At 40.3% G+C, this 25,133-nt stretch overlaps 2 protein-coding genes across 4 annotated transcripts; one reads left to right on the forward strand and one right to left on the reverse strand.

The window, feature by feature from the left end:
- Positions 1 to 7,781: 7,781 nt before the first annotated feature.
- On the reverse strand, positions 7,782 to 20,806 carry ZNF189 (zinc finger protein 189). 3 transcript variants are annotated; one of them, XM_046023863.1, is made up of 3 exons: positions 20,459 to 20,806; positions 19,671 to 19,752; positions 7,782 to 10,542 (listed from the first exon to the last, which is right to left on the reverse strand). In XM_046023863.1, the coding sequence occupies exons 1-3, from the start codon at positions 20,489 to 20,491 to the stop codon at positions 8,822 to 8,824; spliced, it is 1,836 nt and encodes a 611-aa protein (XP_045879819.1). In that variant the 5' UTR covers positions 20,492 to 20,806; the 3' UTR covers positions 7,782 to 8,821. The 3 variants fall into 3 exon arrangements, with proteins under 3 accessions (XP_045879819.1, XP_045879817.1, XP_045879818.1); XM_046023861.1 differs by having other exon boundaries at positions 19,671 to 19,797; positions 20,459 to 20,805; XM_046023862.1 differs by having other exon boundaries at positions 19,671 to 19,755; positions 20,459 to 20,804.
- A 212-nt stretch (positions 20,807 to 21,018) lies between these two features.
- MRPL50 (mitochondrial ribosomal protein L50) lies at positions 21,019 to 24,687 on the forward strand. Its single transcript, XM_046023981.1, has 2 exons — positions 21,019 to 21,155; positions 23,757 to 24,687. Exons 1-2 carry the CDS (start codon positions 21,064 to 21,066, stop codon positions 24,142 to 24,144), a joined length of 480 nt encoding a protein of 159 aa, XP_045879937.1. The 5' UTR covers positions 21,019 to 21,063; the 3' UTR covers positions 24,145 to 24,687.
- Positions 24,688 to 25,133: the final 446 nt, after the last annotated feature.

A 25,133-nucleotide genomic window follows, 5' to 3' on the forward strand; every position in this document is an offset into this window, starting at 1 on the left:
AGAAATAACCTGCAGAACAAGCATTAAAGACAGCTGTAGTTGCAAAAGAATTTAAATATAATTTTGTACATTACAAAAATTATGATTTTGGTGAAAAAAATTATGATTTCACTGACAAGCTAGGAAATTAAAGGAACAGGAAAGGTGGAAGGAAGCAAAGGGAACATTAATTCACTTAGTGGGGAGTCAGGATACTACTTAAAATTGCTTGCTTACTTACTACTTAAAATTTCTAAATTAAGAAATAGTGGTTAAAAAAAGAAACAGCGCTTTTAGTCTATTCAAGGGAACAGATATAAATCATTAAAATATTTACACATATAATTAATATAGGAGAAAAGTAGTAAACTAAATTCTTTGTCTTGAAGAGTACAAAAATAAATGGTATTGCTTAGAGTAGATAAATTAAGAACTAAAGGCATACACGTAGCATTTAGAGGAATAAGACAGAATTGGTCCAAAGGGACTTTATTTGAGAAGACCGACCTGGGAGTGTGGCACAGGAAGAATTTTTAGTCATGCGTCTCTACCACAATTTGAGTATTTGTTTCCACACACCTGTACTACTTCTGTAAGACAACTGTATTCATTTGGCCCGAGGCTTTCACTTTTACTAGGATAATATAACCAAGCCTAGAACAGTTAAATTACTTGCTGACGGTCACACATAAAGGGGTTTAGGGGTTGAGAGCTGAGAGAATTCAGCTCTCAGGTCTCCTTCTACAATGGGCATGAATTAGAATTCAGGTCTCCTTCTCCTATAATGGGCATGTGACCAGGGAGAAAGGTAAAGACAGGGCAACAGGCAGTGTTCAAAACCTGTGTCACCAGTGGTGTAGGTCTTCTACATGTCCTTTTCTCTCTCTCTCTTTTTTTTTTTTTTTAGGATTTTATGTATGTATTTATGTAGAGAAAGAGAGTGTGTGTGAGTGGGGGGGAGGTGCAGAGAAAGAGGGACAAGCAGACTTTGCACTGAGCTCAGAGCCCAATGTGGGGCTCCATCCCACAGCCCTGAGACCATAACCTGAGCCAAAATCAAGACCTGGATACTTAACTGACTGAGACACCCAGGAGCCCCAGTCTTCTACATTTTTAAAAAGACTTTATTTATTTATTTGACAGAGAGAGAGAGAGAGAGATCACAAGTAGGCAGAGCAGCAGGCAGAGAGAGCCAGGGATGGCGGGGGTGGGGGGGGGAAGCAGGATCGATCCCAGGACCCTGAGATCATGACCTGAGCTGAAGGCAGAGACTTTAACCCACTGAGCCACCCAGGCGCTCCATATTTTTTACTGCATTCATTCATTCAGCAAATAGTTGAGATCCTACCCTGTGTTAAGCTGTCCTAAAGTTGGTAATATCTGGAGTGACAAAACTCTTCTGCCAGAAAAATTTTACCTAGAGCACACTCAGCACCACTGACCCTATGCTGTGAAAAAACCTCCGAGATTCTCATTTATGGGTTTAGCGAGAATTTGTAATCAAGGTTGAGTTATTTAAGTATTTTGATCCAGGCCGAATTACATGTCACTGGGGATGAGAATTTATATAATGTATTTTCCTGGCTATCATGGGATATATTTCCCCAACTAAGGCACTACGGTTGTCTTTGAAATCTCAACCCCAGTACTTAACTCCACTCAGGATAATATGAAGACAAATATTATACGGCTATAGGCTTTAATTTCTATTAACTGTATGATCACTGAGTGAATATATTAGTGGCTTCCTACCTTTTGATACACCCGTCAGATTTATTCTAGTAGCTACTGAACACCTACTAAAAATAAAATTTGGGACTAGGCACTGAAGGTAATTAAGAGAAGTTTCAGCTTTAGGGTAGGCATGATATTTGCATACCACACAATGAATCTTAAGTAGCTAAGCAAGAAACACAGATGCCATTGACTGGGGGTTGGGAAGAGGGAGGAGATAGCATTTAGGATGGGCATCAAGGGAGGGCAAAAGGCAAGGAACTTAGAACTGCCTTTGTGTAAGAAAATTTAATGGGAGAAGGTGATACCTTGAAGGCATAAGTATCAAAAACCAAGGTCACAAAAAAGTAGTAAATGCAGGAAGGAATTGCAGGAAGGACTAAAAAGAGGAATTTAGTTTTGCTCTGAGGAGGAAGAAGGAGAGAAGGGAGAGAAAAGGCAGGGAAATGAGCAGGACAAAGGAAGAAAGGAAAAAGGAGGGGAAAGGGAGCAGGCAGGGAGAAGCCAGGGCAATATGGAAGTGGGAGAGGGGACTAAATAAAGCACTTTTAAGAAGGTGGAGAAATCTCAAGCAATCTAAAGACATTTGTCTTCTTGAGAGGAAGAGCTGAGTTTCACACATGAGTTTACATCCTGCTATTCAAAAACAAGATCCTGAGATGATTCATAATGTGAATTAATTTAGCAGAAGTTGAAGCCAACTGTGACAGTGAGAATATAAGCCTCCAGAACTTTGCAGAAATCTTGAAGCAGACTTTATGCAATGCAGGATGGGACTTCCAGTCCATCTGATTTAGCTCTCGTGGGGTAGAAGCCTCCAGCTGACATCTACATTTCCTCGCAGTAACAGCAGAGGAACCTGGGGGCCAGGGCGCTAAGGCAGTTGTCCAAGGTCACATCACCAGTCCATGAAACCTGCAAAGTTCCTCTTGGAAGGCAGTACTTGGGGTGGTAAAAAGCAGTCGTTCTAGAGACAGACAGTCTAAGTTCAAATGCTGGCTCTGCCACTTATTAGTCATGTGACCTTGGCACGTTGTACAACCTTTCTCTTGTTCTTCATAGCCAAAAAAAAAAAGAAAAGAAAGAAAGAAAAAAAGGAAAAAAAAGTATAGCATTGCAAACTACTGAGAGATTAAATGAGTGACTACATCTCAATAACAAGTTCACATCCTTTATCACAATTTTCACAATCCTGAAACCCCAAAAGCTCTGAAAACCAAGTTTTCTCCTAAGTTTGCAGCAAATTATTTGGTAGCAAAACCTGACTTGAGGCTGTCATCTTTATTCCACTTGATGGGATGTGGAGCTAATGTGTCTGATTTTAGGTGCTGACTCATACCCTGCAGAGGGAGTTATACAATATAAAGCATAAGCACTCTAATCTCTAAAATCTGAAAAATTCTCATTTCTAAAACACATACACCCTCAAGGCTATCAGATAAAGGGGTATGGACCTGTCCTTAGAACAACAGTTGTCTCACATATGGGGTAAAAATGAATAACCCATGCTCAGTAGAGTCCAGAGGGCTCATGTAGGGCTACCAATTCCCTGAGCCCATTTTCTAGACAGGACCAGTGAAGACACAGGAGTGATGGCAAAGCTCAACACAGCCAGTCATAGCCCTTTTTTCATTCCTTGAATAAATACGTTTTCCTGTCCTAAGCCTCCAGAAATGGTCAAACACTCAATACTGGGTATCAGTCTCTGTGAACATTTATAAAATCAGTCAACAAGTATTCACTTAGCACCTACTGTATGCTCTGCGATGTGAAGATACTACACGGCCCTGACCCCTGAGATGAGGAAGACAAGGATACAGTTAGGAAACAGAATGGTACACAACAATGTGCTAAATTAACAGTAGCACAGGTGAGGTGCTGAGACTGCAGGGGCTTTAAAAAGACAGTGGGATGAATTACAGTTTATTGCTAGTTATTGGATCTTGAGATCTTGAGCCTCAGTTTTGTTGTTTGTAAAATAGGTTGCTGTGAGGTTAGAAATATTTTATGTAGAGTGCTGGGTACATAAATTGTAAATAAATATTGTGTTTTTTCCCTGGCAGTTGGTTCTTGGAGAATGGTAAAGGCACTTGAGTGAGTGTGAAGATGAATTAACTTTAGAATACAGATTATATATGTTGAGGTCACTGTTGGAAATTAGACTAGAAGGGTGAGGGCAAGTGAAACAGCACAGTGAAGGGGAAGGGGAGATTAGGCAGGGATGTTATGGAAAGCCTTGCCTTGGAGTAACGACAAATAGAGACCAGTGAATAATTTTTGAGCAGAAAATAATGTGATAAAAGAACAGTGTTAAAAATTACTTTCTTGGAAAGTAGTGGACTGGGAAGAGATTGGGAAGCTGAGAGTAGCTTGGTGTGTAGCATAGCAAATCCAGCATATGGCCTAGAGTCTTGGTGGTAGTGGGTGAGCAGACATGAGATCTTTGGATTGGAGAAAATAACAACAAAATTCTCATGTAAAAAACAAACAAACAAAAAACTCTCATGTAAGGTTGCTATTTACCACCCTAGTAACAAGTCTCTGTTTTATTGCAACTGAACAGGCAAGTCCTGGGACAAATAATTCACAATTCTTCTACATCTACTTCTCAAAACGAGGTTTACATACACGCACAGACACAGCCCTTTGAGTATGGGGGCAGCACAGTGAAATCCTCTAAACAGAGCACTAATTCTGGCCGCTCGGAACCACCAGGACTAGGCTATAGCCGAGGTCTCAGATGTCAGAGAAATCTATCCTGCCCTCTTAAAAAGCCCAAGGTCAAACATCTTTTGGCAGCCACTTCCAACTTTTCCTTGTCCTGCCCTGGTTTTCCCTGGAGCATTTCAGAGGCTAAAGAAGTCAGAGTGCATTTCTTGGTCCCAGAGATGCAATGACCGTCATGCGATGTAGGTTACCTGAACCATGGAACATGAGATGCACATTATTGAGAACCTGGCTCCTGGACAGGAAATAGCACAGCTAGAGATATGCTCTGTTTTATTCCAGCAAAATATATCAAGACTCAGCATTTTGGAAACTTACATGATTTCCCCCCATTCTTTACACTGTGGAGTACACATGGCTTACTATTCACTTCTCAAAGTCTCCTTGAGGATAAAGGACTCCTTGAAGCAACTATGCAACTAATACAGTATTAACATAGCACCCAACGTGTATTTTAAAATACACGTTAATGGAACTTGTACTATTTGTGCAAGTGAAGTAAATGCACCTATCCTTCTATTTTCCATGCATTATGGTTATAGAGTTGGCCTTAATTAAAAAGAAATCAATCAACCCACTCCTGCCAACCACCCAAGGCCACAGAATACATTCGAAGAGAAGGTGAAAGGTATGCAATACTGATTAGGAACAATGACTTCAAAACGAAACAAAATAAAAAAGCTTGTAATATTTTGACTAGATTTTTTTTTAAAGTTGAAATTTATAAATACTATGCTCAGCTGGGTGTTGTGTATGCCCCTATATTTGCTGATGACATCCTCCTTTAGGAAGACAGATGAAAATGAAATGCCTCACTTATCAGAGTTAGAGAAATGGAGCATTGCAGTGATTTTCAATTTTTTTTTTCCACCAAAGACTCCTTTTGCCCACTTGTTTTAAAATGTTGTTTACTGTGATGGTTAACTTTTTGTTTAAATTTGACTGGGCTAAGGGATGCTGATAAAATACTACCTCTTGTGTTTGTGAGGCTTTCTGGAAGAGATGTGCACTGGCAGCTGTAGGCTGAGTCAAGATCGACTTCAGTGTTGGTGGGTATCATCCAGTTCACTGAGGGTGTGAACTGAATAGAAAGGCAGAGGAAAGGCAAATTTGCTCTCCACCTAAGCTGAGGCATCCATTTTCCCCTGTCCTTGGACATCAGTGCTCCTGGTTCTTGGGTCTTTTAGGCTGGGACTGAATTACACCACTGGCTTTGGTGGTTCTTGTTTATAGCTGGCATGAGACTTCTTGGCCTTTGTTAAGTACATGAACTCAAAACTTTCTCCTCCTATTCACTTCTGCATTCTCTCTTAAACTAAAACGGAGACACCACAAGATGTGCTCTGTGTGTAGTTTTTGGAAAGTTACCCAGGTGAGTATCAGGTGTGCCAGTAATATTACTTAAGCTGAGTGCTAGTTACATAGGTTTCGTTGGGAAATTCAGAGCTGCACACTTAAAATATGTGCCCCTTTCTCTTTCGCACACACACAGCTTAAATACAAGGAAAATGTTATCACAGAATTTTTGGCAGCATAAAGTCCTATCTCTTTAGCATGGCAACTCTCCCCTGCCCTTGTTCACAGGCAGCCTTAGCTACCTGCCACTTTCCCATCACCACACAACTGGAGGCTCACTCCGGAGCTAGCAGTCCTCTGATAATTCTGTCTTCAGACACTGTTCTTTTTTTCTTGGTACTCATCTTTTATTTTTTTATTTTATTTTATTTAACAGACAGAGAGAGAGAGAGATCACAAGTAGGCAGAGAGGCAGGCAGAGAGAGAGAGAAAGAGAGAGAGAGAGCAGCAGGCTCCCAGAGATCCTAGGACCCTGGGATCATGACCTGAGCTGAAGGCAGAGGCTTTAACCCACTGAGCCACCCAGGCGCCCCGGTACTCATCTTTTAATCTCATCTTAAGCATCATCTCCTCTTGAAAGATTTAACTTTCTCCTTCTCTTCTCTTCTTCATGTGCTTCCCGGTTCTTTTATCATCCTCTCAGAAAACAACTGTGAACATTGCAATAACCGTGCTTTAAAAAAATTAATCTTTTTGGCTATGCTTTACATAAGCAAGGAATTGTATATATGATCAAGAATTGTTTCACGGCGACTGGAATTTTGAGCTATCACTCCAGGTTTACAACCAAGGATGTTAAAAATGATGTAATTTTAGTAGGAATATCTCCTATGACCATGTCCCCACATTATGATGAGGTCAACAGCCACAGCTTCAGCTAAGCAAGAAAACCATACATGAAATAGATGCAACTCCAGAAAAAGCACAATGCTTAAGTGTGCATGCAATTATGACATATGGAAAACCCTTCACATTCGGGTTTCCAAAATACTGAGAACAGGTCTGAGAACCTTATTATTAGTTGAAACACTGGTCGAAGAACGATTTGTGTAAAATAAGTAAATCTGGGGAAATTTCTGGCAGGATAATTGAGGCCTTAAGTGCATTTTTAGTTACTTTTTCTGCTTTTCATTGGGCTACAAACTCTGTTTTGACAGTTAACTGATGCTGACTACTTAATTTGAATGCAGAGAGCACAATTTCTATACACACACCTTCATGTTCACATGTGCACACACAAATATTCCCGGGGGAGATGAAACTGTGGAGGGGACGTTCAGAATGTCTGTAATATAGAAGGGAGGTGTTTTGCCCAAACTATTAGATAGGTAGAATTATAGAGTTCCAGGTGATCTGGAATTCTATAGTAAGAAACTAAAGAATCTGGATTTAGCCCTAAGGGAACCATCCCAGAAAAGGTCACTACAGGCACACCTTGTTCTACTGTGGATTGCTTTATTGTGCTCTGCAGATACTGCGTGTTTTCACAAATGGAAGGTTTGCAGCAAACTAGCATCAGGCCAATCTCTTGATTCCATTTCTCTAAGAGCATTTGCTTATTTTGTGTCTCTGTGTCACATTTTGGTAATTCTTGCAATATTTCAAACATCTTCATTACTATTGTATTTGTTATCCCAATCTGATTAGTGATGACTCACTGAAAGCTCAGAATGATGGTTAGCATTAAGTATTTAGGTATTTTAAAATTAAATTATGTACACTGCTTTCATAGACATACTATTGCACAGTTACTAGACTACTGTAAAGTGTAAACATAACTTTTACATGCAGTAAGAAATAAAAAAAAATTAAATTGCTTTATTGCAATATCTGCTTCATTGCAGTGCTCTGGAACCAAACACAATCTTCATGGTATGCCTGTAGTCACAGGTACAAGTGAGAGCAATTTCTTTTAAATCCTTGATTCTAATTTTTAAGTGCAGTATTTATTTGACAGGATAGATTCTGAATGAAAATAACAGAACTCTTACACAAAGCAAAAAACAAAACAGGTTTAATGATTAAAACAGATGAATTAATAGGTTTATATAACCATCAACTAAGGGAAGCCCGAGAACCAGAAATAAGGATTTTAAAATCGCATGCAAAGTCTAGTTACCATAAAAACCAAAGCAATACCAAAATATCTGTTTCCTAGTACAGACTCCAGGTCTTTTTATTTCCAACTCTTGGTAATCAAAATATGTACACTTTCACATGCTACTGGTCGTGGAGGAGTAAGATTATTTGTATAGGACTACAATTATGTTTCACAGATGGGAGGGCACAAAAAGAAATGTCTTCCTCCACTTTTTCGGGCCCATCTTGAAAAAAGGCACTCCCAAAGGTTCCTTGGTAACACCTAAGCTTATTAATTACTCATATAATCTTTACATGTAAGATTAATTGTCCACTCATTTCACAGATCTGGGAACCACAAGGCATTGGAACTGTTTCTTTAACTCCACATGCCAAATAACTGGCTTTCTTAAGCAATGACCAAGAAAACCTTTGGATATCAGTTTGAAAAAAAAAGGGGGGGGCATATTTCCTTAATATGAAAACTTAATCATATGCTTCATTACTAGGCTTTGGCATGCACTGCCAAACATATTATGGAACCGAACGAACCATCATATGATGGTGGCAGGGGCACTCCTGAATAATTAATTACTCTAGTTTTCTCACTTCTGCTCCCTTGTACCAATGCAACTTTGTCCTTTATTATTATTTATTAATTATAATACCAAGTGCTCTGAACCTGGGTTTGACCTCTCTCCTAAAAGATGTTGTGAGAAAAAAAGATGCTTAAATAAATGACTGAGTCCTTCTCTAGGATCATCAAAACAGAGAGTAATGGAAGTCTTCAGCTGCCTGTCCACCTTTCACAGAATCTTTAGAAACCATTTGCCAGAGGCCAAGGACAACCTGCTTTGTCACTAAACCTGAATCATGGCGAGCCATACTGAAACTGCACTTGGGTAGCTAGTCTCAAGTCAAACTGAGCTTGAGTATGTCTCTACATTTACTGCATCCATGTAGCGTGCAACTTCTGATGCTGAATAAGAGATATGCGGCAATTGAAGGCTTCGCCACAAGCGTCACATTCATGGGTTTCTTGGGTTTTCGTCTCTGTGTGGATCTTCTGATGGTTGACAAGGCTGCGCTGTTGACTAAAACTTTTGTCACACTTCTCACACTTGTAAGGTTTCTCTCCTGTGTGTATTCTCTGATGCTGAATAAGGCCCGAGTTCCGGCTAAAGGCCTTCCCACATTCATCACATTTATGGGGTTTATTACCTGTGTGAACACCCTGATGTCGAATAAGATTACAAAGCTGACTAAAGCTTTTGCCGCACTGTCTGCACAGATAAGGTCTCTCACCAGTGTGGATTCTTTGATGTTCAATAAGAAATGAGCTCCGACTGAAGCTTTTCCCGCATACAGTACATAGGTAGGGCTTTTCACCAGTGTGGATTCTTTGATGTTGTACAAGATGTGCACTGACACTGAAAGTTTTCCCACATTCATCACATTTATAAGATTTTTCCTTGGGGTAGACTTCCTGCTGTATAACAAGACTGCAATTTGGATCAAAACTTTCCTTGGTTTCATTGTATGAGTAAGTCTTCTCTCTGGTGTGGATTCTCTGATGCTGAATAAGACCCGAGCTTCTGCTAAAGGCTTTCCCACATTCCTCACATTTATGGGGTTTGTCTCCTGTGTGAATTCTCTGATGACGAGTAAGGTTGCACAGCTGACTGAAGCTTTTCCCACACTCTTTGCACTGATAAGGTCTTTCACCTGTATGGATCCTCTGATGTTCAATAAGGAACGAGCTCCGACTGAAGCTTTTTCCACATTCGATACAAAGAAAAGGCTTCTCACCAGTGTGGATTTTTTGGTGTTGTATAAGGTACGTACTTAATCTAAAAGCTTTCCCACATTCTCCACATTTATGGGGTCTTTCCCCAGTGTGAATTCTCTGATGTTCAACAAGTAATGAATTTCGACTAAAGCTTTTCTTACATTTGGTACAGTGATAGGGCTTCTCACCAGTGTGAGTTCTCTGATGTTCAATAAGGTGTGACTTCCAACTGAAGGCTTTCCCACAGTCACTACATTTATGGGGTTTCTCGCCTGTGTGAATCCTTTGATGCTTAACAAGGCTCCTTCTCTGGCTGAAGCTCTGTTTACACTGATTACACTGATAGGGTCTCTCTCCAGTGTGGATTCTCTGATGTCTAATAAGGGTTGAGCTCACACTAAAGGTTTTTCCACAATAATTACACTCATACGGCCTTTCCCCAGTGTGAATTCTCTGATGTTCAATAACAAATGAACTGCGACTAAAACTTTTTCCACACTCGTTGCATTGAAAAGGCTTCTCACCAGTATGTACCCTTTGATGTTGAATGAAATGGGCCTTCCGGACAAAACCTTTTCCACATTCTTCACATTTATGGCATTTCTCTTCTGAGTTTGGTCTCTTACGAATAATGTTACTGTTTCCTCTGAACATTCTCTGGTCCTGGGCCAAAGATTCCCTTGGTATTTCCCATAAGAAGATACCTCTCTGTTTATCTAACCTACCAACAAGTTCAAAGGTCTCCCTACCTATGGGATCTTGGTCAATTTCACTTTTGATTCTTGTAACTATTACACCCTGTGGTTCCACTTCTTCCTCAATCTCCTCAATTTCTTGTTTCACAATTGGCTCCTCATCCTTATCTCTGTTCAAAACATCTGGAATAATAAACAGAAAATAGATCAGCTGGGCTCTTTGCTAGCAAGGAAAAATGCTTAGGAAAATAAGATGAATACAAATTAATCCACTACATCTATAAAATGTGAATGACTACTCCACAGTATAGTGAAGATTAAATTAGTTTATATACACAAAGCATTTAGGATAATGCCTGGCAAAGAATACAAGCCATATAAATAATTAGTTATCTGATAAAATATTTTTCTTGGAGAAGGGGTATGAAAAGAGTGAGTATGTGAGCGTGTATGTGTGTTTTTAAAGAAGCAAGCTTTTAAGTTTTTATCTTTTATTTTTTTAAAGATTTTACTTCTTTATCTTACAGAGAGAGATCACGAGTAGGCAGAGAGGAGGGGGAAACAGGCTCCCCGCCAAACAGAAAGCCAGATGCAGGGCTCGATGCCAGGACCCTGAGATCATGACCAGAGGCAAAGGCAGAGGTTTAACCCCCGAACCACCCAGATGCCCTTAAGTTTTTATTTTTTTTTAGTAATCTCTAAACCCAACATGGGGCTGGAACTCACAAACTTGAGATCAAGAGTCACATGCTCCTCTAACTGAGTCAGTCAGGCACACTGAAAGGGTGTTTTTATGAGTAAAATGATGAGTTAGTAGGGCAAGCAGAATTGGGAGGAAGGCCTGGTAAATCAACAATTAGGCAAGGTAAGATGGGGAAACAATGAAATAAAACAAGTGGTGGTGTAATGAAGTATTCTATCAAGGAAGAAAGGATGATGCAGAAAAAAAACAAACAAACAGTAGGTTCAGGAAAATATGAGGTAAGACAGCATTACTGAACCATGAACTGATTGGTACCAGATACAAATAACTGACAGAAATGAACACAAAATGCTGAAAAGGAGTAAACAACAAAAACAAAAACAAAATAGGGGAAGCCACAATTCATTCATTAACAAGAATTTACTTATTGCAAACAAAAGCATTCCAGGTGTGTGTAATGATTCAGGATTCAAAGATAAGACATGAAGTTCCCTACCTAATAAAATGAATGACGAGTACACTGGGGAGAGAAAACATGATAAAATATTTAACTAAAGCACTCCTCTACTGAGACAAAATGGCCTTGAAAATAAAAAAATGGGTTATTATGGACACTGGGGAGGGTATGTACTATGGTGAGTGCTGTGATTTGTGTAAGACTGATGATTCACAGACCTGCACGCCTGAAGCAAATAATACATTACATGTTAATAAAATTTTTTTAAAAATGAAAAAAAAAATAAAATAATGGATTGGAGTGACAAGGAGTCTATGATACAGAAAGACATAATAAATACAAAAGGAACGTGGTCACAGTTAATGAAAGAAACAGAGAAAATGCAGTCTGTGGTAACTTATGCCCTCACCTACCACAAATCCTACCACGTTCTTCAAGTACATATGTTTCTCACCCTTCTAATGTAAGAGCCAAGTTGGAACCATTTAGTTCCAACTGAGAGTCTCTAAGACATCTTAGAAATGAAAATCTTACACATATAGAAGGAAAGATAACATAATAGTCTATGATGAAACAGAGTGGCATACAGAACTCTTGAGTCTGCCTCTGACTTTTTTCCCGATTTTCTCTCTCTTGCTGTCTGCTGGATAATTCCACTAGAAGAACTGATCGGTACCAGATACATACATTTGGCCCTAAACAATTTCCTTTTTTAGACTTCCTCTTTTCTCTCAATTTTCTAATTTTCTATCTTTGGAGTCCTGAGTTTTCTTTTCACTTAGTTCAAACCAGTCATTAAGTTATTTTATTAAAAAAAAAACAACTTCTCTTATTCCTCTAAGAAATCAGTAGAAACTTTATTTCTCTTTATGCTACTAATAGTATTATATCTTAAATTCACTTCAGAGGACTGCTTTCTTTCATACAATGAAAAAGGATCAGAGAACTCCCTGAACTTTCTGCCCCCTGCCTATAAAATTATCTGCAATGGTACATGAAGATATATTCCATTCCTATCCAAAGCTAATTCATCTACTTTCTCTTGATCTCCCATGTCTCTTGAGGACTTAACTACTACCATTGTTTCCTCTTTCTTCCATCTGTTCTCCATTGCCAAAATACTTACATATGCTCAGCATACAAATATGCCCAACATCATCTCAAACCTGAAACCCTTCTCTTAATGAAATCTAAGTTTTGAAATAAAATCTTAACTCTGTAGGTCTCCCTTTCCTAGGGAAACATACCTAGGGAAACATATGTTTCCCATGTCCACCTCTTCCTCTACAACCTACTGTGAAATATGGCTTCTGTTTCCAGCGTCTAGAAAATCTTCTTCTAAATCACCAATGACTCTTGAATATAAATACAGTAAATATCTTCAGTCCTTATTCAGCAGCATCTGACATGTTGACTAGTTCCATTTTGACACTATCTGGTTTTGATTTCTATGCCATTATATTCTTTTAGTTCTCTATTTCTTCTTTGGCCTTTTCTAATAAATTTCCTTCATGTATTTCTCTTCCTTCATTAACTGCTGAAGGTTATTATTACCCATATTTACATTCTTACCTTGCTCTCTATGTATAGTCTGGGTATTGCTATTTACCTGTCTCAAAAAGGGCTTACAATTAACATGATCATCATCATTTGCTGTCATGTATGTCTCCGCCTCCAATCATCTCCTAGACAGGCATCTTCATCCATTACGCAAAGCAGAAAATCACCCTAGATTTCTCCATTTTTCTTATTGGTAAACAATCACCAAAATCAAAGATTCAACTCTCTAGTATCTACCTTCTTTCCATGTCTTCCCTGGATTATGTAAAAGCCATCCAATAATCCTTCACTCTAGCCTTTAAGTTGTCTCCATACTACATCTACTCCACTGCATCCAGAGAGATGTGCATGAAATGGAATTCCAGTTCCATTACCACCTGTACATTCACTAGTACTCCATCATTTGTGAGAGCGAATCAAAGCTCTTTCCACCATGATACTCAGCACTTCACAAAAGGTTCTCTAAATCTCAAGTCACCCTCCTACCCACTCTCTCACACTGCAAAGTGGGCAAATTGCTTATGGTAATCTTTTTTTTTTTTTGTAAAGATTTTATTTATTTATTTGACAGAGATCACAAGTAGGCAGAGAAGCAGGCAGAGAGAGAGGAGGAAGCAGGCTCCCTGCTAAGCAGAGAGCCCGATGTGGGGCTCGATCCCAGGACCCTGGGATCATGACCTGAGCTGAAGGCAGAGGCCCTAACCCACTGAGCCACCCAGGCGCCTGGCTTATGCTAATCTTCTATGCCATTTCTTTGAACATCTCATTTTACTAAATGTCCCCCAACATTGTTTACCTGGCAAACTCCTGGTTTCTCTTTAAGGTTCCATTCAAGTAACAGCTTCTCTACAAAGCCTTCACTAAGTCCAATAGGCAGATTTAGATGTTCTGTTTTTAATTACCAGCCCTCATCCACAGCTGCATTATAGTTATTATATGCACTGTTATTGCACTGTATTTACCTCCTCCATGGGACTGTGAATTCCTTGTGAGAAGGGGAAGTCTCTTTTTAATGTTTACCCGGTGCTGTTGTTCTAGGGTTCTACTCAAAGAAATCAGATAAAATTGTTGTCATTTGCAGACAATATAAATGTCCATGTAAAATTTCTAAAAAAATTAAGTTAAATATAATAGTAACAAGAAAACTAAGATATAAAATAAATAGTGATAAGTACTTACTGCCAAGAATAAACAATTAGTAAATGTTATAGAACAATAAAATGTCTTATATGGGAATAAAAACCATAAAACCAGGAATAAGTCTCATAAGAATTGAATGAGAGCTTTGAAAATAAGCCATAAAAATTTTCTGAAGGAGGTAAGACAGATAAATAGAGTCAAGCAAATTGCTAAAGAGATTCAATGTTATAAGGATCTTAATTCTTCCCAAACCAATTTATGAACCCAACTGTATTCCAATCAAAATCTCATAAATGAATTAAAAACCTCAATGAATCTAAATTTCAACTGGAAGAATAAAGAGAACAAGTGTATCCTAAAAAATAATATAAAACAATGATTTATCATATCAGACATAAAATGTAATACACTGCTTAAGTAAATTAGACAGAGAGACACTGGAATGAAAATAAATAGGTCAAAGAGATAGGTAAAGAAAACAAGTGAGTTCTGGCTTCCACACAGAGTAGTACAGAAAGGACTATCCATCCATTAGATCTGGGCTTGGTAGCTGTAATCACCTTCTGAGGTCTCTGCCAGGCTTTTAGTCTATGCTCCCATCCTGTGATCATATAGCTAATTTGTAGAGAATTGACTCAAAGTGCATCTCTACCAGGAATTAAAACTGAAATACGCAGTTTTTCTGAACATGACTAGAATTGTAATCTCTCAACTCAGAAGCTATAGCGACAGAAGCATGTGGATATGAGGAGGAAAGACTAGTCTACCAAGAAGAAACAGAATGCAAAGACAGAGTTCCGTCCTGACTTCCTGAGCAATCCAATTTCTGTGTTTCATTTTGTTTTAAAGATTTTTATTTATTTATTTATTTACTTACTTACTTATTTTTATTTATTTACTTAAAAGATTTTATTTGGGGGCACCTGGGTGGCTCAGTGGGTTAAGCCTCTGCCTTCGGCTCAGGTCATGATCTCAGGGTCCTGGGATCGAGCCCCACATCGGGCTCTCTCCTTGGCGGGGAGCCTGCTTCCTCCTCTCTCTCTGCCTGCCTCTCTGACTACTTGTGATCTCTCTTTCTGTCAAGTAATTAATAAAATCTTTAAAAAAAAAAAAAAAAAGATTTTATTTGTCAGAGAGACAGACAGAGAGTGCATGCACAAGTGGGCAGAGTGGCAGGCAGAGGCGGAGAGAGAAGCAGGCTCCCTGCCGAGGAAGGAGCCAGATGCAGGACTTGATCCCAGGACTCCGATACCATAACCTGAGCCGAAGGCAGCGGCTTAACCGACTGAGCCACCCAGGCATCCCAGATTTTTATTTATTTATTTGACAGACAAAGATCACAAGTAAGCAGAGAAGCAGGCAGAGAGGGGGAAGCAGGCTCCCCACTGACCAGAGAGCCCGATGTGGGGCTCAATCCCAGGACCCTGGGATCATGACCTGAGCCGAAGGCAGAGGCTTTAACCCACTGAGCCACCCAGGCACCCCCAAAATAGGCACTTTATTCATAAAAATGGACAGTGTGCCAGATCTGATCCACAGTGACCTGTGGACTGACCACAGCTGCCAATCCTAGTATCCAAAAGTATATAGGAAGAACAGTTTTTTTGGTAAAAGAATGAGAGAATGGGGAAGAATCTGCATTCCTAGCGCTAGCACAGTGCTTGATTAACTAGTTATTGAAAGGATGAGTAATTGAACAAACAATTGAGGAAAGAATACATAATATATATATTCTAAGAATATATATAATCTAAGAAGAGAAATAATGAGTTTAAGGTCTTACAGGAACAGCAATTCCCAATTTTGTCAAGGTCCAATACGGATCAAGCAGACTAGAAAGAAGTCATTAAAACTGAAGAAGTCCATTTCAGTTGAAAGAACTGGAAGACTTGGGGTGCTAGGTGGCTCGGTGGGTTAAGCCTCTGCCTTCTGCTCAGGTCATGATTTCCGGGTCCTGGGATTGAACCCGCTTCGGGCTCTCTGCTCAGCAGGGAACCTGCTTCCCCTTCTCTCTCTGCCTGCCTCTCTGCCTACTTGTGATCTCACTCTCTCTATCAAATAAATAAATAAAATATTTCAAAAAAAAAAAAGAAAGAAAGAACTGGAAGACTGAGAACTGAGATCAAGTTGTCAGTTTTATTATTAACATAGTTACTGAAGTGTTTAAAGAAAAATCATCATAGAAAGGAAAGGTACGAATAAAAGACCAAAATTAAATTTGGAAGAGAGCTGTACTAACTAAAGAAGCAAGCTGATGTGCAATAAAACACTATGTTAGAAAAAATCAAGTAATTGTGATCTTTCACCAAGGGAGCTCTTATCAAAGGAGTGGTGACAGAATCTATAGATGAAAAGATTGCAGAGGGAGAAATAATAACCGATAAAAAGCTGTAGTTCAGCTAAAATGGGAGCCTGAAAGTAGGAGATCACAGATGGGCTCACTGCCATGCCTTCGTCCATATGGTACTCACATCTTACTGTAGTAGGGCAGGCAAGGCTGGGCATATGCCTGGTTCTATCAGCCAGGATACCATATGTGTGGATAAAGCTGGCAATGACTCAGAGACACCATGGCATATTGGGGAAAAAAATCAGCAGCTGATATGACTGGAGACTGAAATGGTGTGCAAAAATAATAGATGACGCTAGAAACCCAGGCAGGGCTATTTAGAGAGACCCTAGCAGGTACAAGAAATTAAGATTTTTATCCTTTAGGCTACCAGGAATTGTAAATTACAAGGCGTTAACTAACAAAATCACTTTGGTGGCAGTAAATAGAATGTATTAAAAGGGAATTGGAGGCAAGAGGCTAGTTTATGGACTAATGCAGTAACTAGTCAAGAGGTACTGAATCTTGAGTATATTCATTCATTCTATTACACAAATACTTAGAAGTATATAATGTATATGCTTCTGTTCTAAGCATGCAATAGAGTCATGTTTAGTAGACTCTATATATGGTTCTGCGCTAAGTACTGGAGAAATCAAATGAAAAAAATATAGTTACTGTCCTCATGGAAACCAGTCTGGTTAGAAAAATAACATAAAGAATGATTAGAGTACAGTGTGATAAATTCAACAGAAGTGTATACAGTAGCATAGAAAAAGGAGTACTTAATTCCAAAGAGAAGGCTCTTGAGATCTGAATGGGTTATTTGAGATTTGCCAGGTGTGAGTCATTTACATGGTCTTCAAAAGAAGATGACAAAGATTTTAGCGCTCTTAGAGAAGATATAGAGTACAGTGACAGCCATCAACATTTATATTATACTTACTACATGCTACTCAATGTCCTAAGTACGTTCCATATATTAACTCTGTTAATGCTCACAGTAACCCAAAAAGGTAAGTGCTATTATTATTGCCATTTTGTAAAAAAGAAAACATGGAAAGATTATGTAATTCACCCATGGTCACAAGGCTTGTAAGTGGCTGAACCAGGATTTTTACTTAGGCAGGTAAGCTCCAGCTCCTTCTCTTAGGTGAAAGTAAGATTTGGGACTTACCACATAGAAGTAGGTGATAATCTGAATATAGATAAGCTTTGCCAAAGAAAGCATATAAATTGAGAGAAAGTGTAAGAATGCAAGGCAACAGAAGGAAGCAACAGTTTCAAATATCTATAGAGAGATGAAATAAAATAGTGTCCAAAAAAGAGTCTATTGCACTTGACAACTAGGTTATTACAGACCAATGTTAAACAATTCAAGAGGAATGGCAGAGGCAAGAAAACGGGCTTAGAGATAATGGGGAAGGTAAACTACAAAACACACATTAACTACTCTTACAACAACTTGGCTATGAAGTGAATGAGGAGGTGACAAGGAGCAGCAAGGAGACTGTGGCTCAAAGGATCACCACCCACTCCCCTCCTTACCCAACTAGAAGAGTCATAAACATACCTATTATCAAAATAAAGGTACCAGCGGAATAGGAATAGAGACTAAAGTTGTAAAGGGGAAAAAAAAAAGGTGACAGATGGATAAATTCTTGGAGAAGCAAGGGAACAGGAGTAGTCTTAAGCATGCACATGAAGGGCAGAGAAGGTGGGAGTTCATGTTTAGTAGCCTCTATCTTCTCTTTGCCACACAAAGTGAAGTCCACTACTGAGTGATGGACCCAAGGAAAACTTCTTTAGTTTTCGGACTAGTCATTAAAAAGAAGAAGGAAAAGAGCAAATCAATGATAAAAAAACTGGCTGAGATGTAAAAACGCACTGCAGACTAGAAGAAAAGCCATGCATACATATACACAGGGCATCAGTCCTTTCAGTTAAAGAATTTCTCTTGCTGTGTTTAGCAACTCTGGTAGGAGAAAAGGCAGATTTTATGACCCATACAGAATCTGAAGTTTGCAGAATGCGAAGAGCACAATGACAAGGTGGCGAGGAGCATGCTGGTGATAATTCCTACGTAGGTCCATGGATTAGATGAGGAGATGAAGTTAGGACAGGACTGACAGTCTGGCGGGGACAAAGGGAGAAGTCAAGAACAGGAAACATGATTAAGAATAACCAGATGTAGGAGGAAAGGAGTAGGAGAGGTAGAAAGGTGAGAAGTTAGAGTAAGCTCCACATGGGCAGAGATGATGTCTGTTTTGGTCACCCCTGTTTAGCTAATCTAAAATATAATTAATAATGTCTGCAAAATTTTCAAAAGAGTAAGATATCAGGGTTTAAGATTTGCCTGCTTTGACAAAACTGAGGGTTTGATCACTGATGTGAGCTGAATAAAAAAGGAAAGCCAGGCCCCTGAAGCGAATAAGGTCAGGGAATATAGTGAGGATTAAGTGATGACTACATCACTGATTGCACAGGTGAGCATACAGAAGATTCTGAAATGTGACAAAATCTATGTGTGAGGGACCAAGACATGTCGACAGATGACAGTGAAAAGGAATTGAGTGGGTAGAGCAAGACTGCTGAGGCAAGGAGAGAAATTTTGCCTGAAGGGTTCAACCAATGCTTTGGGAACAGCCCTGAAAAGGTAGGAGAACATAACTTCTCCCTTCTAGCCTTGAGACAAAGGATAGGGGAAAAAAAGAGGATGCAGGAAAATAAGCAGCCTCTGCCAGGGAAGTGGTGTCCTTGGGAAAGTGCCAGTTTTCAGTTAAGGCCAGGAGGGGTAAGGAACATTATGTGAAGAAGAACAGGGGCTCCAGAAGGCAGAGCGAAAAGGGGTGGGAGGAAAGCAGTGGGAGGATGAGCCAGGAGGGAAAGTACAGAGCAATATGGGAATGAGATTATGAAGATAAGAAGCCAGAAAGGCATGTATTTTGGTTATTGCAAGGATGCTAGGGATGACAGGCATGGAAACAATTAATGGCTGAAAGATTTGAATCTGAACTTTGGAACAAAGCAGTTTTGGTACTAGTAGTGGTCCAAGTGTTCTCAGAGTCTGATTTCTTATAGCCTCTTAAGATATTTTAACCAGATAAACAAAAGATTCTTACCCAGTGAGACCAGGTTTCCGTAATTCTCCATCATGACATCTTTATACAGGCTTCTCTGAGCTGGATCCAGATAATCCCACTCCTCCTGGGTAAAAAACACAGCCACATCCTCAAATGTCAGCAACCCCTGAAATAGTACGATTTCTGTAGTCAGTTCTTGTTGTCTCAAGGACAATTCTACCACTGAAAGTAGAAGAAATCACTTATCAGGGCCAGGTAAGCTAGGAGGAACATGATAACCAAGAGTTCCAAATGGGGCCCAATTCTGTAACAGACAAGTACCTCAAACTAGATGATAACTGAACTGGATCCTTGTCGTCAGCAGTGCTGGTCCTAAAGATAGAGTTTTTCTGGTTTAATAATTACACACTAACATTTTTATTCTAGTAAGCTGCCCCCAAACTCCCCAAGTTTCCTGCACTAATTGCCCAGCTCCAACTCTACCGCACTGGCTTGGGACCCTGTTCAATTCCCTGAACTTCTCTAAGCGTCTACTTTGGGTCCAAGCATCGTGACAGGCGCATAAAACACGGAGGAGGTTTAAAAATGGTGCCTCATTTGGAAGAACTCACAAATGAGGGCGCATGTTTGGAACATTACTAATTTTCTTCACCTGATTTACCAAGTCGCTCTTGAAAAAAAAAGGGGGGGGCCAAGTAGGAGCACTACGGGGTACTTCCCTGCACATCGCTGGCCCTAAAGACCACGGTCAGGGAGGTGGGGGGGGCGGAGGCGCGGCCTAGCTCCGGTAATAGCGAGAGAACGGTGATACCCAGAGGGGGACTTACCTTTGGCTCCGGCGGGGGGCTCGGGGAGGCCATCTCCTGGACAGAAAATCAGGGCAGGAACCCGCGGCGGTCGCACGGTAAGAAGCCTCTCGTTAAGGCCTACCCAGCCTTTAGAAATTAGGCCCAACGAAGGCAAGGCCTCCAGGCTGGGTACAGCCAGGTCCTGCCTCGGTCCCGGAGCGGTCACGACCCCAGCAGCGTATCAGACGCGCTACTTGGCCGTCCCCCAACCCCAAATTCCCTCCCCGCCTAGCTGCGCAGACTTCCAGGCCTCGCTAGAGCCTCCTCCCAGTTGCCAGTTCCTCCTCCTTTCAGCCAAGAAGCGCTATGACCGCCCGCCCCCGGACCAGAAGGCGTCACCCGGAACCTTCCCGGGACGCCCCCCAACTACAACTCCCGTCATGCTCTGAGAGAGCGACTCGGTCAAGCCTCCGCCGGCAATGGCCACCGGACTACATTTCCCGGCGTGCAAAGGGGGCGGGAGTCGCTAGTGGCACTTAACAGGAAAAAGGGAACACCTACCACTAAGCTTACACGTGACTGGCTGGTCTTGGCGCGTCACTGCCCCCTGGGGGCAGAGCGGTAGCAAGCTGCTCTCTTCAGAGATGGCCGCAGTGTCAGTGTCCGGTGTTACCAGAAGAGGCCTCACGTGGATCGTCTTAGGGGCACCACGCAGAGAATTTTGGTCTCGACTCAGGTAAAGCGGAAGGTTGGATGGTGGGTCTCGTTCAGGGAAAGTAAAGAGAGAAACTGAGGAGGATAAAAGCACGAATTCAAAAGCGAGTGTCATGCTATTGAGACAGGACCCTAGTCCTCCGCTTGGGTTCGGGTTCGGAGTCCAGAAGCGTTAGAGCGGGCCCTGGAATGGTGGGGCCCAGTGTTGCCTGTTTTGTCATCTGATCACGGAGATACCGCTCTCTTTCCCTCCCACTTCGCTCATTAATTTATTAAGCAAACAGTACGGACCACTTGTTCCAGGCACCGCGTGCGGTGTCCTGAAACAAATGGTTCGTTCGGAACGAGCAATATAGAAGATGAACGTGAAAGCGCTCGGTAAACGAAGTTCATTTGCGCGGTGTCTTTCTTCACGCGCCAGATTCAGAAAGGAAGTGTGGCCTCCTTTTTTTGTTCGTTTGCCTATTCATTGATTCACTCAACCGACAGTTACTAAACGTCAGGTCTGGATCAGCATTTCCCTAAGTAGTTTACAGTAGCTAAACAACGCCCCTTCTCAGAGCTCCGACGTATGGGGAAACTGAGGCTCCATGGAGAGGAAGTATTTTGCCAAAAGCAGGTTAATGGCAGAGCTGGGACCAGAACCCAGGTCTTTGATTCCCCGTCTACTGCTTCTCCCACCCTGTGGAATTCCACAGCACCCTGTGGAATATTTTGAAGGTAAATCTGTTTGACTCAGTGTTAGGACCTCAAACTTGTGGGAACTTCAGGGAACAATTTGTGCCCTCAGGGTTCAAGCAAAAACTCTTTCCATCCGGAAGGATTTTTGTCATCTGTTCATGGATTTATTAGCTTCCCCTCTTTTTGGGTGAGTAGTAGTATCTCAGAGCTCCTTTAGGTTTGTTTCAGTCACTCATTCATCACAAATTTGTAGAGTGTCTACTCTGTGTCAGATGTTTCGGTGTTAGGGATCGAGTTGTTAATAAGTCCGACTAAATATTTGTCTTCATAGAGCATATATTCTGATGGAGGCAAAAACACAAACGTGGGATATAATTTTAGAAAGTGGTAAATTGTGGAGAAAACTGGAGCAGTGTACTAGATTACTGAGATGGGAGAAATGGATTACATTTCATTCTGATGGTACTACTGGAGTAGTTTGAGGAGAAAATGGGAGGTGATGAAGTAGACACTGAAAGTATAGACAACTCTGGGAGACTGGTAAGAACATGGAGTCTAAGGGGTATTTTTGTTTTTCTTTAAAGATGGGAGATTTTTAACAGCTTATTGTGTGCCCTGGAAACACTATAGTAGGTAGAGAGAAAATGAAAAAGACTTGATGCAGAATGAGGGCTAAATTGTTGGAAGAATCTTTAAGTAGGCAAAGGAAAATAGCGCAACAAACCATATTCTTGGCTAGACATCCATCCATCCATCCTTCCATCCTTCCTTCCTTCCTTCCTTCTTTCCTCCCTCCCTTCCTCTCTCTCTCTCTCTTTCGTCTTCTCTTTTTTTCCCCAGACATCTTTTTTTTCTGCTGCCTCCCATTTCTGGAAGGATGACGCATCCCAGTCTGTTACCAACTCCATGGAAAACAAGAGTCAGATCATGACCTAATATTTCATTAAGCACTAAAGTAGTGTATCAGGCAGATTTCCTGACATTGGCTCATGTACTCAGTAACAGTTATTCAAGCAGTTTTCAAAGGACTCCAGATCAATAAAACAGGTCTTTATGATAAATAAAACAGGAGTTTATAATTTGGTACAGTGGTTTTTAACCAGGGATAATTTACCCATCTGGACATTTGGCAGTATCATTTAGTTAAGACTAGAGGACAGGAATGCTATGGCATTTACCCTACCCTGGACAGAGGCCAGGGAGGCTGCTGGACTCTTACAATGAACATGATAGCCCCCTACAACAAAGAATGATCTGGTCCAAAATGTCAGTGTTTGAGCTCAGAAACTCTGATCTGATAAGAGAAATAGAATGTAAAAAAATTAAAACTCAAGTAGGATGCGATATACTGTTAAAGCAATATAATGTGTTATAGTAGATCAGAGGAATTTATGGTTGTATTTGGGCAAATCAAGTAAAGCTTCTTGGAAGAGAACAATTCTGTTCTAGAACTTAAAGTAAGATTCTATAGGTGAAGATGAAAGATAGGCATGTCCAATAGGATATAACTTGAGGTAACACATGACACCTGGAAAGAGGGAAACAGAATGTAGTAGTTTAGTTTGGGTAGGGTATAGAGTGTATATAGAAGATTAGGAGATGAGGTTAGAGAGGTAGATTGGGTTCAGAATCCCAGGCAAATGATTTACCTCTTTACCTGTTCTTGGAATTCTTAGAGCATGTGAAACCTCTACCTGTTCTTGGAATTCTTAGAGCATGTAAAATCTATAATTTTTTTTCTGTGTGTACGCCCAATTCAGTTACAAGCTTCCGAAGGCAGGTACCTACCTATCTTATTCTCTCCACAGGGCCTGGGAGAGTAGTAAGTGTGCATATTATTTATTGATTTAGATAGATAAGATTGGGTCTGGTGTTCATCAGCTTGTCATCTACATTAGTGCAGCTAACCAAAGATTCACATAGTTGCTTTTGATTATTCCAGAGAAGAAACAAAGCCAGTGGTGGCTGAGACAGTGGAAGAGGTGAAGAAAGAACCTATTTTGGTGTGTCCACCCTTACGAAGCCGAACATACATACCACCAGAAGATCTCCATAGTCGCGTGGAATCTTGTGTCAAAGAAATTTTTGGCTCATCTGTACCTAGCAATTGGCAGGATGTGTCCCTGGAAGATGGTCATCTGAAATTCGGTTTGTTGGCACGTTTAGCTGATGACCTGGGCCATGCAGTGCCCAACTCCAGGCTTCACCAGATGTGTAGGGTCAGAGATGTTCTTGATTTCTATAATGTGCCTGTTCATGATAGATCTAAATTTGATGAACTTATTGCCAGTAACCTGCCTCCCAATTTAAAAATCACTTGGGATTACTGAGCAATTCAGAAGAGGAGCATGTTGAAATCATTTTGTCCTGAGCAAGGGGTTGGTTATTAGACTTGATACTTTACCCTGTAAAATGCTGTCAAAACCGTTTTCTAAACCCACTTTTTCTGTGGAAGAATGAATTACCTCTTTTTTCCCTCATGTCATGAATTAACAGCAGGATTTTCTTTCACATTTGCTGAAAAAAATTTTTTTTAATGGAATCAAATCACCAATTGTGTATGAAAATTTCCTTCTCTGGAGGACACAGTAATTAAAATTGTTCTTACGATGTGAGGCTATTATATGTTCAGACATTATTCTTCATAGGCATAAAACATGTTTTAATGCTGTTAGGACTCTTAAATCTAAGGTGGTATTATGTATAGTATAAATGCAAATAAGGAAACTTGGATATTTGTAAAAGAAATGTAAAAATCCATGTTGTTTATTTTAGCAAGTTGTTTCTTTCACTGCTTTACTTCACAAGTAGAAATAGAAAATGATAGTGTTCATTCTAGATTAATCTCTTGGAATTAAAGTACATTTTTTGAAGAGTGTTGTATGTTTTAAATTTTTTTAAAGGTGAAATTTGCTTCTCTGTCTTGTCATTTCCTTAATTTAAGTATTATAAATGAAAAAATTAGAGTATATGCCAACTAGGAAATGCTATGACTTTTTTAAAAATAAGGGATATGCCAGATTCTATATCTAAGTGAATATTCTCTTCAAAGGAGATGATGTTTATGTCAAATCTTTTATCTTTTTTGTCACTTTTTTTCTGACAGAGAAGGGGCATGCACTCTAGCGGGGCAAGGGGTGGGATGCAGAGGCAGTGGGAGAGAGAATCCTAAGCAGACTTCATACCCAGCATGGTGCCATGCTGTAAGGCTTCATCTGATGACCTGAGCTGAAATCCAGAGTTGGCCACTTAACTAAGTAACCCAGGTGCCCCCTTTTCTGTAACTTTAGAAGTGGCTTTGAGTACCTACGGATGTCCA

This window comes from Meles meles, chromosome 11 (genome assembly GCF_922984935.1).
Source record: "Meles meles chromosome 11, mMelMel3.1 paternal haplotype, whole genome shotgun sequence".
NCBI lineage: Eukaryota > Metazoa > Chordata > Mammalia > Carnivora > Mustelidae > Meles > Meles meles.